General features: G+C 39.4%; 2 protein-coding genes across 2 annotated transcripts in view; one reads left to right on the top strand and one right to left on the bottom strand.

The window, feature by feature from the left end:
* The window catches only part of CMSS1 (cms1 ribosomal small subunit homolog), a 176725-nt gene extending 163770 nt beyond the window's left edge, over positions 1 to 12955 (bottom strand). Inside the window, exon 1 of the mRNA XM_059818060.1 lies at positions 12860 to 12955. Coding sequence (XP_059674043.1) covers positions 12860 to 12955 — 96 coding nt within the window. The remainder of the gene's footprint in view (positions 1 to 12859) is intronic.
* The window catches only part of FILIP1L (filamin A interacting protein 1 like), an 84805-nt gene that overhangs the window by 7706 nt on the left and 63144 nt on the right, over positions 1 to 13955 (top strand). The window contains exon 3 of the mRNA XM_059818029.1: positions 3115 to 3293. Coding sequence (XP_059674012.1) covers positions 3115 to 3293 — 179 coding nt within the window. The remainder of the gene's footprint in view (positions 1 to 3114; positions 3294 to 13955) is intronic.

Here is a 13955-nt window from a genome sequence, read left to right as displayed (position 1 = left end):
TTTCAAATTCCTCCTTCCCCCTCCCTGCCTTGAATACACACCTCTCCCATTCCAAATACCAGTTTGTAATCCAAACGGCTAATCTCAACACTGAGAAAAGCACAACTTCGAAGTGAAAAGCACTGGCATTGCTCACTGAGAACTGCAAAAGAAAAACCTGGAGTTACTACCTTTCCTCTTGCATACTTGCTGCTTGGACTACCGCTTGAATTAACTGCTCACAGCCATTCAAAAAATACTCTAGAGCAAACAAAATATACTGAACCCATAAAACACCGCTGGCAGGTCCCACACCCTTCACACCCAGTAGTGAAGAAGCAGGACTATTTTCTATTTGGTTAATGTTGTTTGTATTGATGACTAACCCTCATCTCCATCAGGCATTTATATGTTTGGGAACAGGAGTCATTTGATTTATGATCAGCTTGTAGCCAGAAATTTCAGTGTTTTCTTATGATAGCAATTTACACATCCCCTAAGGTTCTTACATATAGTTTTGAAGTGGTGGTCCAATTCATACAAATGCATCACTTCACTAACCTCATCCATGCAGACTGCCTGCCAAAAGGAATCAGAAGTTCCCACCTTTGCCTTCTTCCCCACCTGATCTCACGCTGAGGGCTGAGACCAGCAAGCAGTGTCGTGCAAGGCTGATGCCCAGTTCATATCAATTTAACCAAGACAGGGCCATAGTTGCAAACAGCACCGCATCAGAACTTCATCAAAAAACAGGAGGCAGGTTGCTTTCTGAGAATAGCATATATTCACCTGACAGCACGACCTTTAAAAAGGTGAGGATCAGAAACTCAGGTGATTGTGCTTCATGCACCTGTGCAATAGCTGTTCCAAAAAACCCTCTGAAGTCTTGGAAGGGGGAGGAAGGCTGATAAAACACACTGAAAATTCTCTCATTCTGCTAAGCTAGTAGCTGAACAAGAGTTTCAATTTAGAAATTTCCACTGCTGGTGGAAGAAGGGAGAGTGTGGAGAAATTAAAAATGGCCAGCTTTCTTCAACCTGACCTTTTAAGGCAATTCAGTTTTCAACCCCTGCAAAAGACATAGAAAACACAGCCAAGAGATTACTGTATAAGGCAGCACTTGCTTACTGAGAAAGCTTGCATATGCAAGGGTTTAGGTAAGAAATGTTTTCCCAAGACAAGTCCTACTTCAAGACCATGATTCCAGAAAGCATTGACCTTGCTGGTGTAAAAGTGTGCAAATTATGGGTGAACAAGATGAAAAAAGCCTTAACAACCTGCTGTAAGACGACCACAAAGCAGCCAAAAAGGACAGTCATAGGTTTCTTCACATTTTTTGACCATGCATGAGATGAACTTAGCTATGTCACAACAGAAGAGACACTCTGTAACATCATAAGCGGGAAGAACAGGCAGTTCTCAAAATGGTCCACATTTCTGTTGGAATATTTTGGACTCAAACTATCTTCAAAGCCTTGTCAATAGTTCCTTTTTCCTTATTCATAGTAATGCCACCAAAAAAGTTAACAATGATTTAGAAGAAACATAAGAGAATATATAAAGCTTAAAAAGAAGGTGAGGTAAGCAGGGCGAGACTTGGAAGCCCATGTAGAAATTGAAGATATTCTCACTCATTCAAGAAACTCATGTTTAGGCATTCCAGCTCTTCCTGTCATCACTTCTATCAGCCAAACTGTGCATAAACATGAGGAAAAGATAATTAATCATACTTCTTTGGAATTAAATTGTCCAAAATAAGCAGTGGCCCTAAGAATCTGAAGCCCCAGTGTTTCTCGTGGCACATGAAATTCCTTGTGGGGGAAATGTTGGAGAACCAGAGCCAGCCTTGCTTCCCACACTGCCCATCTGCAAATTCTTTCCTATTAATAGAGTGAAGCACTGCAAAGCAGCTTGACCTACTATAATAGACTGTGGTTAAAAGGAGGCACTGGGCTTTGAGCTCAAAATTTCTTTTTTCCAAAATGTATAGGAGGATTCCCGTGTTGACCTGATGAAGGAGGCAGTCTCCACAAGGGAAGGGGAACGAGCAGAGAACAAAGGTTCTCACCAATACAGACTCTTCCCACATCTTTAGATGGCCTCCAGGGAGCACTCCTCAAACTTCAGCTAGATCAGTAATGCCTAAGGAGGAAAATCCCTTCTGGTTTCATAACACACACACTTGCATAACTCGGTCACATACTGAATTCAAAATTATATGAGAATCCTCAGAATGATAACTTTCTCTCAGTTTCTTGAAATCATTTTGTTTAACAGCATAACTCCAGTGAACAGTTATGCCAATACCTCTGTGGTTTAGAAAAACTAAAAATTACCACCAAAGTCTCAAGTAGATTATTTAAATTAAAACATCCCTACGTAATTAATATTTAGAAGCTCAGCAGAAATCATTGAGGAAAGGGAGGGAATTTGATGTTCTAAGTGTGCTATAAAGGTGCCATCTGCAAGGCAAACCCCTTTACAATGTGTGAAATTTGAGGAACAAAACAGGAAATGCCACCATTAAACAAAAATACTTCCAACCATCTCAAAATTTAGTGCTTACTTTTTCCAGAAACCCCGAGCCATGTTCAGACTAAGCACAGGAGACAGCATTGTTTTCCACTCTTGGTTCTATCATGCATTTACTGTGAAACCACGGGAACACTGCTTTTTGATCTACCTGTCTACCTTACAAAGACAATTCAATGCTCGTATTTCCTATGCAGCTACAAATGAGGCAGCTACTTCTATTCAACTAAAAGTCAGTCTATTTCTGTGTGAAGCAAAGGCTTCTTTTGCCAAGACATCTGTTTCTCTACCAGAATAATCAACGAGAAAAGCACAGCCCTGGGAACGGTAACTTAATTAGTAGCTGTTGAGGATCAGTCATGGCAGGAGGAGGAACAGAAGGTGACTGAGGGTCCTGCAAAGCAGTACCTTAACTTATTTTTTTAATTTGTCAGAATTAGATTGACAGAACTAAATAACCCTTTCTGAACACATACCAAAGAACCTGGCCATTAGGCTATTAAATGCATTTTATATTATTAAGCCTCTCAAAATCTTTCATTAATGAAAGCCTGAGCAAGTAAGAGTTTCAAAAGACTTCAGGAGTTTTTGCTTTTTTTGTAGCTTGATAAAGTTGTAGAGAAACAGAAAGAAACTCACAGACGAATGTTGGAGCAACTTCTAATGGTAGAAAAATCACACAGACAGACACTGTATGAACTAGAAGAAGAGAAGAGGAAGCACAGCAAATACATGGAAAAAAGCGATGAGTTTACAAACTTACTGGAACAAGAACGTGAAAGGTAAGATTACCTCTTGCCATAGTACTAAGAAATACCTACAATTTAACATTACATCTAAGTATCTGTCCACCTTCTTATCCTGCATCCACTAAAAATCAGAAATATTTGCAGAGTTGTATTTTGAGGGTTCAGCTGTGAAAACACAACTAATTACTCCTAAATAACAGTAGTGTCTACATCTCCATCAGCAGGTGAGGTAGGTCAAACGGTTGGCAGATTCTTCAGGACTATGGCAGGACGACAGGTATGTTACACTACAGAGAACACAGGGAGATACGCAAATGTGTAAAGTTACAACCAACATGAAGCAGGCGAACCTTTCAGCATGTTTAAGATGCTCAATGTACACTATGGTATGTAAGTAATAGAATATGAAATCAGGCATGCAGCTTTTGACAGCAGAAGAAAAAGACATGAGGAAAAGTAGAAGGTGTTTGGACAGACCATAGAAATACAGAGAGAGAAAGTAAAACCAGAGGATAATTTACAGAAAGCTTTGAAAATAAGAACACCATAAAGTTCTCATATCAGGATTGGCATAAAAACCATAAATCCAACTTTATTTTTAAGTGTAACCTAAAAGCGCCACAGCTTGTTTAAGCACAGTATGAGGGTTTCAATACGAATTCTCAGGGGAAGGATTAAGAAGAATTTCATGTCATTTACTCTCTTTAAAAAAGCCACTTAAAACTCTGGCTTCTCTGAATCTGCAGTAAAACTGAACACATCCTAAGGAAAAAAAAAAAATATCAAAGAACACTTCCTATTCCCTGGATAGCTACTCCAAAAGATAGGAGAATATTGTCCCTGTTTCCTTTCGCTTAGGAACAGCTTCCAGATGGAAATGTTTGGGTGTGAGAACGTCAAGCCTATTCTAAACTCACATTTCGCGTCGATAATTCTTCCTCTGCTTCGTCTGTGTAACATCATGTTCCACGTATTTTGGCAGTGTTCACCCTTCGCACTTCACCTCTCTCCTGCAGGTCTATCAAAGATAGCACATATGCTTCCCACTGAGTACACAGCCATATTTATGGATTGCAATTAAGGCAGCTGGGGAAAAAACCCTTTGCTTCTCAGAGAAATATATACAGATGTAGTCCAGCACAGGCACACACAGAAAAGCACATACAAAGTCCCCCCTCAAGGCACAGAACTAACTTTTTTCCTCTAAGAACTGTTTCTGTGTGTCAGGAACCAAAACCTGAGATGAATGGAAGTTTTCATCTCTGCTGTCTTTCTCTCAAAAACTATGAGGCACTCATCTCTTAGAGACAGAGCTAAACAGCTACAGTTGCTAGAAGTGGCAAAATGTTACATCAGACACATGTGCTCACACAGCGTGAAAAGCTGCACAGAAGGAAAGACTGAGCATCAGAGTCCTCATTATTTTTTTTTGGTGAAAACAGGGTAGACATGGGATTAAAACACTCTTCCCTGCTCCTCATCCATATTCCCTCCAAGAAGACTACAAAACATTTACCACTATTATCTGCAACATTTAATCTATCTGCCTGGAAAAAAGGGGGGATGAGGGGGTGAGGGTGGAGAATACTGAGGTGCCTAATGAGACCTTAGAGGATGTAATAATAGATTTCAGATTAAGTCTCAATTTTTGTATTTTCTTTGGAGGACGTATTTTATGTGGAAAACCTTAAGGGGGTGTGATGTCACACGTTGAACTGATTCCAAAATGTTTGCCAAATAATGTCGCCATGAAGATCTCCACGCAATTGCCTGCCGTAACAAAAAAACCCAAAAAACCACAAAACAAAAACCCAACCCAAAACAACAACAATAAAAAAACCCAACCAAAAAACAAAAAACCCCCAAACCAAAAAAACCCCACACCACTCAGCAAGTTAAGGCACAGCTCTCTCTACATTAGCCTCCCTGACTTGACATTCAGAACACACACCCATATGCAAAGTGACCTTTTCTTCCATTTCAAAAACCTTAGTCCAATTTAAATCTTTTCAGGATGTGAATTTTGCATTTGGGTTAAGACTAAGAGAACTCTCTGAAAAGTTTATATATGAAAGCAATGAAAAATGAATTCCCCCCCCCAATTCAATTAAAGAAAAAAAAATTATTCAGAAAAGCATTAAGTATTCAGCAATGAACTTTCTTCTTTTTTCAGCCAGAAGCAGTATTCTCTGAGTGTGGAAGGGTATATAACATTCCCAACAGTATTTCAGTTTCAAAGCAAAATCCTAAACTTCCATTCAACCAGTCAAGAAAGTGTCTTGCTTTTATCAAAGAGCAAAGCTACAGTATATGCTAAAGATATCCTTGAAGAGTATAGAATTCACGCAAGCCAAACAAGGTACATGAATAATACGTGATTATGTGATCAAAATGAAAAAAAACTTAGACATTATGGGACAGTGATGCTGAAGCACTGAAAACTACTCTTGACAGCAATAATAAAGAAACTTATCAGTCAGATCCAACTCTTACATATGACTGAATATATTTTCAAGTAAGGAGGAGGGAAAGCATTTCCTCTTTCTTACGTACGTGCTCAGGAAGTACAGAACTGAAGAATTCTTAAATGAAAATTTTAGTGATGACTAATTTATCTGATCATCATGTTTTACAAAAACTAGGCAAGCCTCCATCTCTAGGGCCTTTCTGCCACCTTACTCCCTTCATACACAACATTTCTCATTAAAAGGGTTACAAACCATGTTTGGATCATGCAAAATATCAGTAGTCTTCACTGACTCAGTAAAAACCCTTCACCTTAATCATTCGAGAACCCCTCATACTTCATAGCAAGACAACAAGACTGTTTGGCCTCAGCAATTGTATGTTGTCAGATTTGGGAGTTTAAGCTTATGACAGGACTAATAACTGCTTCTAAATATGAAAACTGGATTAACATTTAATGTTAACCCTTTAGGCATTTTAAGCATTTTTCTTGTTGCCAGCCAAAACTAATCCTCCATAGTCTTGCTGTAGTTAAGAGACAAAGATTGGTCTTCCAAACTGGAAAGTCTCAAAACTTAGCAAGACATTTACCAGTAAAAGAATGGTAAAATCATGCTACTATCATTTTCTTTATTCTTCTTCAGTAATGTGTACTTTTAAAGCATGGAGCCACTGACAAACCCCTATCAGATATGGAACAGTTTTGTGGAGAAAAGGTGGCTGATGGACAATGACCGGATAGGTCTTTCCTGCACTTCAACATGGACTGTACTCCGTACGTGTGGATCAGACAGGAACACAAAGACAAGCTAACTACATGTACATGATAGCGTACTAGATCAAGTCTACTAAAGTCTAGAAGGGAAAATTTTATTGTATTGCTGGAGCCTAAAGAAAACGCAGCACCCAAACTCACAGGAACGTACAAAAACTCCAGAAGTTAGATACAGAGACTACTAGGTGCACCTGCAGAACCATAGCATGAAAGCCACTGAGCTTGTTTAGAAGCTCTTGCATTTCATGTGGTTGGGGGTTGGAGAGCAGGATTAAGGACTAGGAAGAAGACTTACTTTAGATTCAAATGCAGATTCCACTATATCTTCCCTGAGGATGTACCTATTTGTCCAAATATATTTATCCACATTCCATATTTTTGCAGTACAATAATGAAAGCTGCTATTTTAGAAAACATTTTACAGAGCTAAAAATATAAAACAAGAAGGTTTCCAGATATGCATGTTCCCAGTTTGAAAACACATGCTATATGCATTCAAGTATTTAATGCGTTTACATAGTCTCTCCACCCCACACAAAGAAAAAAGAAACCGAAGAGTAAAATAGTAAAATGATTAGCACTTAGGCAGCCCTTTTCCTCTGCAAATCTCAAGGAGTTTTAAATAAGCACAGTTATTTCCCATTTTCTGAATGCTGAGAGGAGATGAAGGTATGAGTGAAAGAAACCAGTCACAGATACCTTGGGGTACAAGGGTTAAATTGGAGGAAAGGAAGAAATCTCCCAATGTATAGGTATGTCCTATCTTCAAACTTGCCATATACTATATAGACTCTCAACTATATAAAGAGTAAAGCTTTATTATGAACATACACTGGTTAAATAAGTGAATGTTGTTCAACAGGACAGGAAAAAAATAGCAGTTTGCTAATAAGCAATGGACATAGATCTTTAAAGGCAGTTATGATACACATTGCTCACAGGAATTCACAGGAATTAGCACAAAACTTGGCAGGTTGGTAGAGGAGCAATTAATAAGATCTTTAGCTCAAGATCATCTACTAAGATGAGGTTTGTTTTGGTTGTGTTCCCCCCCCCCCCCCCCCCCCCCCCCCCAGGGAGGAAAGCCATCGGAAGTTTTTGTTTTAGCTCTGAATTCACACTCACAAAGGTCATATAGAAAATGTAGTCCAAAGAAGAAGAAAACACAATTGTTTACATATAAGATAATCCTAACATTTCCCAAAAGGAAGCTTACTCCTTATGCTCTTAAGCAAGTGAAAAAAAAACCTAAGCCAGCCAACCAAACTCTATTCCACTGCATCAGACATATCTTCTTACAACATGAAGTAAAGGGCATTTTCACTGCTAAGATAAAAGTTATTATACCCATCTGAGGAGTCAGCATTCACCAAGCACATAAAAATGGAACCTAACCTGCAAAAAGTCTCACAGCTGTAGTCTTTCTCATCTAACAAAACACCATGAAACACTGTGCTTGTTGGTCCAGCTGCTGCCCCCCTCAAGGTCAGTCAGTTAATGTGACATCCTCTTGAGTGATACAGGCTAGAAGGGATCTCTGGAGGTCTCCAGCACAACCTGCTGAGTGCGGGGCTAACTTCACAGTCAGTTCAGGTTGCTCAGACCCCTGTCCAGCCAGCTATTGAAATTCTCCAAGGGACAGTGATTCAGCTGGCTGCCTGGGTTCCTGATGCAGTCTTTGCCATCCTCACCAGGAGACCCTTTCCCTCAGTTTTGTTGTAGGCATCATTCTGGTCTGGCTTCTGCCCCATGTTCAACTGGAACTGCTCTCATTAAAGGCTCAATGACTTCCCTTCTTACAAACCTCTGAACCTAATCCATCTTCACTGTCTCTCATCTTTTGGCTGCCTTGGACACAAATGAGCTTTCAGCACTTCCTTGCCATCTTACCCACACAGAGTTTCTGCAATTCCAGCTGGACTCATTTCTCTAAGTGTTTCCACAGTGTACTCTGAGTTGGAAACTTCTCATTGTCCACCTCTACTCTGTCCATAGGACCCCACAGGTGTTATTCTCTAGGTCTTCTCTTACCCATTCACTCTCTGTGCTTCTCCTCACAGAAACTCAAAGCCCGCCATCATCTCTATGCTGATCACTCAGGCCTATTCCAACCCCCACCACCACAACAACAAATCTGACCATTTGTGAGCAACCTGCCATCATCCCTACCTCCACGAGGCTAGAAGAGAACTCAGTCTTTTAGCCCCCTGCCCTTGGCTTAATCCTTAACATTCTCCAATACCTCAGTTCTTAAAACTGGGGTAACAAAGTCATACTGCTTGACACTCAGCCTGTTACACCTAGGGACATTTCTACCTGAGCCTTTCTTCATTTAAGTCTCACAAATTCTTCCTCATAGCACCTCCAATGAAATAAAAAATAAAGTTCATTAAAAAAAAAACCACAAAAAAAAAACCCAAAAACCTGACACAAATAAACCAAAATATATCTTTCTATCCATCCAAATAACTAAATCCTTTTCCAGGCCCTCATTTCAAAAGTATTTTTTTATCTTTTCCACATTAGCTATTTCACCCCTCTATCTCTCTTCACTGGATGTACTCTCATTACTGCATTAAGGCTACGTGCCTCCTCTTGTGTACCTTTACAGTACACTCTTGCTTTCTCATGCAATGTTAATACATGGACTAAGCATCACACTAGGAACATACCAAATTTACATGACATTATGTTATAATACTGCTCAGATATTGAGTAGGTAAGAAATGTGATTTCATACAACTGAGTGCTCTAGGTTAAGCGGTTTGTTGTTGTGGTTTTTTTAAAGTGTCAGATGAAAGTAATTGTTACAGCCAGTAGGTCAAGTGAGCAACGCACAGGACAGGGCATCAAGGAGAGGAGGAACCATCTCGGCTACAAGGTGAAGTGTGTTAGTATGTTCTCAGCATAACGTTGCTGCACTTTTAATTCTGACACATTCACACATTGGAATAACAATATACTGCGTGCCCAGCTCTGGAAAATTCAATATTCTATAACAGTGGGTATAATTAATATTTGCTGTTTTTCTTAATGAAGCCAAATAAATATTATAAGAAGCAGGATCTTATCTCTATAGAAAGCTATAGTAAAAATAAACACTGTCGACTTATTTATTCTACATGTGTTACCAGCAGTTTTTAATTTCATGCACACTGAACTATTGTTGTAGATTGCATTGTACTCAAATGCAATCATTTCCTTTTAGCTTTCTGGCAATGAGTTATATATATTACATATGCCTGAGACTATGTCTTGCAAGTTGTGAAATGGATGCCAGATCTCTGTACATTTGACCTTTTTCATGGGTATCTAGTGTTCTGTAGGTGAGTAAGAGAGACCCACCACAAGCAAAACATTAGCGTTCTTATTATGCATTACACCCCAATGGGACAGTCCCACTAATAGTACCACTGAGGCACAAAGACAGACTCAAGGAAGTGATGTACACAGATTAATTACTTCATACTCGTACGTGAAAAACTATGTACCATTGCACTACATAACTTTCAACAGATGTTGTGAAATCAAGCCCTTGTCAAAATTCAAGGGTTCAAAGATTTCTACAACAGTTTCTGTGCATGATGGAAGGCTAAAATACTTTATCTTAAAGCAAATAAATTAATAAAATCCAGGTTAACAAAGGGATTAAAAAAACCCAAAACTATTAAATAAGGTCACATTATGTTTATTCGAAGCAAAGAGTAAGAATAAATAGAAATAGAAACAGGGCTTCCAACTCAGTGTTAACACAACTGAGAAATTCTCTCGATCCATGGTGCAATTCTAAATTATTCCACCTACTGTAGTCAGCAAGCAGATGCAAGATCTAGGTGATAACCATTTCTCATGCAACTCCACTGACATTGGTGGAATGACAGAGAGAGGTAAAGCTCCTATTTTAATTTCTCTAAATTCTGAGCACATAAGATGTCTGTTCACTGCTTCAGGCATACTGTCGTGACTACCAACCAATTCTATCATTCTGTACTTTGAGGCTGGGGAGGACACAATGAAAAACCTTAGTCAAACGCTGTTCTCCTACACTGCAACCCTCTCTCCCCTCAAAAGTGGGGAAAGTGATGGTCATTGCCATATGCCCTCCCTGCAAGAGGGTGTAAATTCTCCTGAAAGAATGGACCATGGAAAACCACCCTGGTGGTAGCTCTGGTCAGCAATTTTAACTCTAGTGTCAGAACTCAAAGGGAAAGATGACCTTCCTAAGCTGGTAAGTCTCGGACTATTTATGGCTCTTGTAAATCAATACCAACTCCATATACTGTGTTTGGAGCCTAACCAGTGACCAGCGCAGATGATGAAGCACTGGCCAAATATGCTCATGGTGAGGCACTGCCCTCAGTAATGGGGCACTCGCTCTAGTCACCAATTTACATTTCCAAATAAGACTGAGTGCACCGCTCCATGTGCAGTACAGCATAACTAGTCTAATCATAAGCAACAATAGAAGTGGATGACTGCACCAAGACCTGTGACCAAAAAAAGACACGGTGAACTTCTGATTCATTGCAGGGTGGGGCTGTGAGTGAGGGAGAAATTGGCACAGAATTTTGTAAGTGGAGTTTGAAAAGAAAACACACAACATCAGACAGAGAGAAAAATCTATAAATCATTCTCTGAGATCGAAAATTTGACACTATCATAAGTTTCCAGAACAAGCCATCGCTATGGGAAAAGTTATACTCCTGTTTGAGTGTGGAGGAGGAGAAGTCTCAATGAAGTTAAGATCTCTCTTGTGGCAGAAAAATTTAAGTGACTTATGTATGCTATAATTAGTTTCATATCTTAAAAACAGGCAAGAGAAAAATGGCCATGAGAACTAAGAACACAGGTCACACATCAGTTACCAAGACCTGGGGTCTAAACTCATAACCAAGTTTCCCATGGCATACTATAAGCTTCAATGCATTTATGCCCAGCTACAAAATCTCTAAGCATTGCATACACATATGAAAGATGCATGCATGGGAGACTGAGGCTGTGACGTTTTTCTTAAACTGCTTCAGTCTCTGTGCTGAGAGAGTAATTTTAAACAGAGAATAAACAAGAAAATCAGTAGCACTAAATCTGTTGAGAACACAGACTACTGGAAAAAAATGTTAAAAATAAACACCAAAATCTGCTTACATTATAGTTTTCATTTTCACATAAGTACATTATTTTTTTGTTTCTTGAGCCTGAAATGCACACTGTCTGTGTTTCAGGAAAATAGTGTGAACACATTGAAAAAGTATGTTCAATATTTGAACCTTTCTGCTAAGAAGATTGGAAAAAAGCCACAGAATATGTATAAATTCAGAAATAAACTAAAAGGTCAGGAGGGACATATGAACTTTCATTTTTAAAATTTGTTTCAGACTCCTATATGGGGTGGGGGAGGGCAGGATGGGTGGATGGCTCAGACTAGAAAATGGGAGTAATAGGAAGTAGATACAAGAAAAACCATTAGATCATCTAGTCTCATCCCTGGCAACAGAGGGTTGTTCTCCAAACATACTGTCGAGAATTTTGCTTCTTGTTTCAAATGTCCAAAATACAGAAAGGTCTCAATCCCTGTAGAACTGTTCTATAAAAAGTTGCATAGTCATAAATAAAATTATACTTTTCTATCCATTCAATAACTCATTTTCTTTAACAACTCAATACAGTCCTTCGTGATAGGATTGTTACTCTATTGAAAGATTTCTAGATACTTGGCTAAGCCTGAAGAATAACCCTAAGGCACCCGTTTTGGTCACAGACACAGACCCAGCTGAGATCCATAACAGATAAAACCTTAAGATAAGAGTTTGAGTGGGCTGCAGCAAGGTCTGCTGCTTAAGGATGATTCCAAATGGAGAACTGCCCGCTCCCCTTCTGCGGTAGGTGTCAACTGCACACCCCTTGGGATACAAACCCGACACAACAGCCCCTGCGAGGCACGATTTGAAACAACTCCAAAAACTGAGCAGGCAGAGAGACTTAACCAGTCCCTTCACCCTCCCACAGAAAAGTTTGCGCTGGGGAACACGACTGGTAAAAGCTAGAGCTTGTACAGACATATTGACAACAGAAGGCTCCAGCACTAAAAGCTCTCAAACTTGATCATTGACAACATCAATTTTCAAGCAGAAAAACACCCAAACCCAACAGTTGTGATGGGTTCATTGTGATCAGGCTACTGAAACGGGGGAGGGGAAGTATTTTGCCGTAGAATAGTTTTACTTCCCAGCAAAATAGGAAATTAAAAGTGCCAAAGGGACAGTAACACTGAAAATACCCAGACAGCTAACTGATTTATGTCTGCCAAATTTGGCCTAGCATCAGTTACCTTCTCCCAGGCTCTAAGTTTGCCAAGAGCATTGGAGAAGGGAAACTCACTGACTCCAGAAACATGGTTGTTTTCAAATGTGCATATGAGCTTGACAAGATATACGTTGCACAGGTCTGCTCTCATTCTCTGCCCAAGATACCCCTAGCAGCTTCAGCAGAGACAGCATCAGGTTATGGCACTGCAAAAGAAAAGCACTAAACCTGCTCTTTGGAACAATGCCTTATTTAATTCCTTGCCAATACCTTTCGAGTTACACATTTTGCTTGAAATTATGAGAGCTATTTTTTTGCAACTTGAACAGAGCTCTTTGCTTTTAAAACCAGTCAGAGTCTTGCCTCTTACACCCTACTGGCAAATTCCTCAGCCTCAGCACTTTGATTCACCGTATCTTCAAGTCAATGGGGAAAGACACATGCCCCACAAACATTATCAGGGGATAGGTAACAAAACTGTGGTTTTCTGGAGCTATCCTTCCATTTCAGTCAATCATAACTGTTACCATCTCACTTGTACTTCCTTACACACTATGCTAGCCTCCTTCCTCCTCATAACCTGGGAAAAAACCTGAACAAAACCAGACAATTCTGTGGAAAAGGAAATAAAACCTAGCAGAAATGGAAACCGTGCACCCTCCTCTCCCTTCAGTTTGATTTGTATGCTAAGAATTTTAGGGTTATCAGAAAATTCTTAGCACTGTAAACCTTATTCTGACGTATAAATTTATGACTAGTAAGATGACTTTTAGGAATGTTCAGATCCTACAATTTGCATTTAAGTCATCAGGAAATCGGGACATCATTTATTCAGATGGTTAGACAAGATTTCACATGTTTCTCATTTGAAAATTTTATTTTACATCCAGCTGGGGAACTGAGAAGAAAGACACACTCCCTGAAATCTTAAAATTCTCCCTTTTTTTCAATAGTCTTGCCAGCTAAACTCTGGATGTCTTTGCATTCTGTCAGACAGGAGAATGAGTCAGTCTGTCCCTAACTGGCCTTCTAAAAAGGAAATTGAGAAGTTTGATGACATATTTGGATAAACACACTCACTGGATAAAGTTACTTAACTTTTTATATCTCTTTAAGTTTGCTATAAACCTTCAAAATCCTTATAGACTAGA

The sequence above is a fragment of the Gavia stellata genome, chromosome 1 (genome assembly GCF_030936135.1).
Source record: "Gavia stellata isolate bGavSte3 chromosome 1, bGavSte3.hap2, whole genome shotgun sequence".
Classification (NCBI taxonomy): domain Eukaryota; kingdom Metazoa; phylum Chordata; class Aves; order Gaviiformes; family Gaviidae; genus Gavia; species Gavia stellata.
This window is presented reverse-complemented; position numbering and strand designations above follow the sequence as displayed.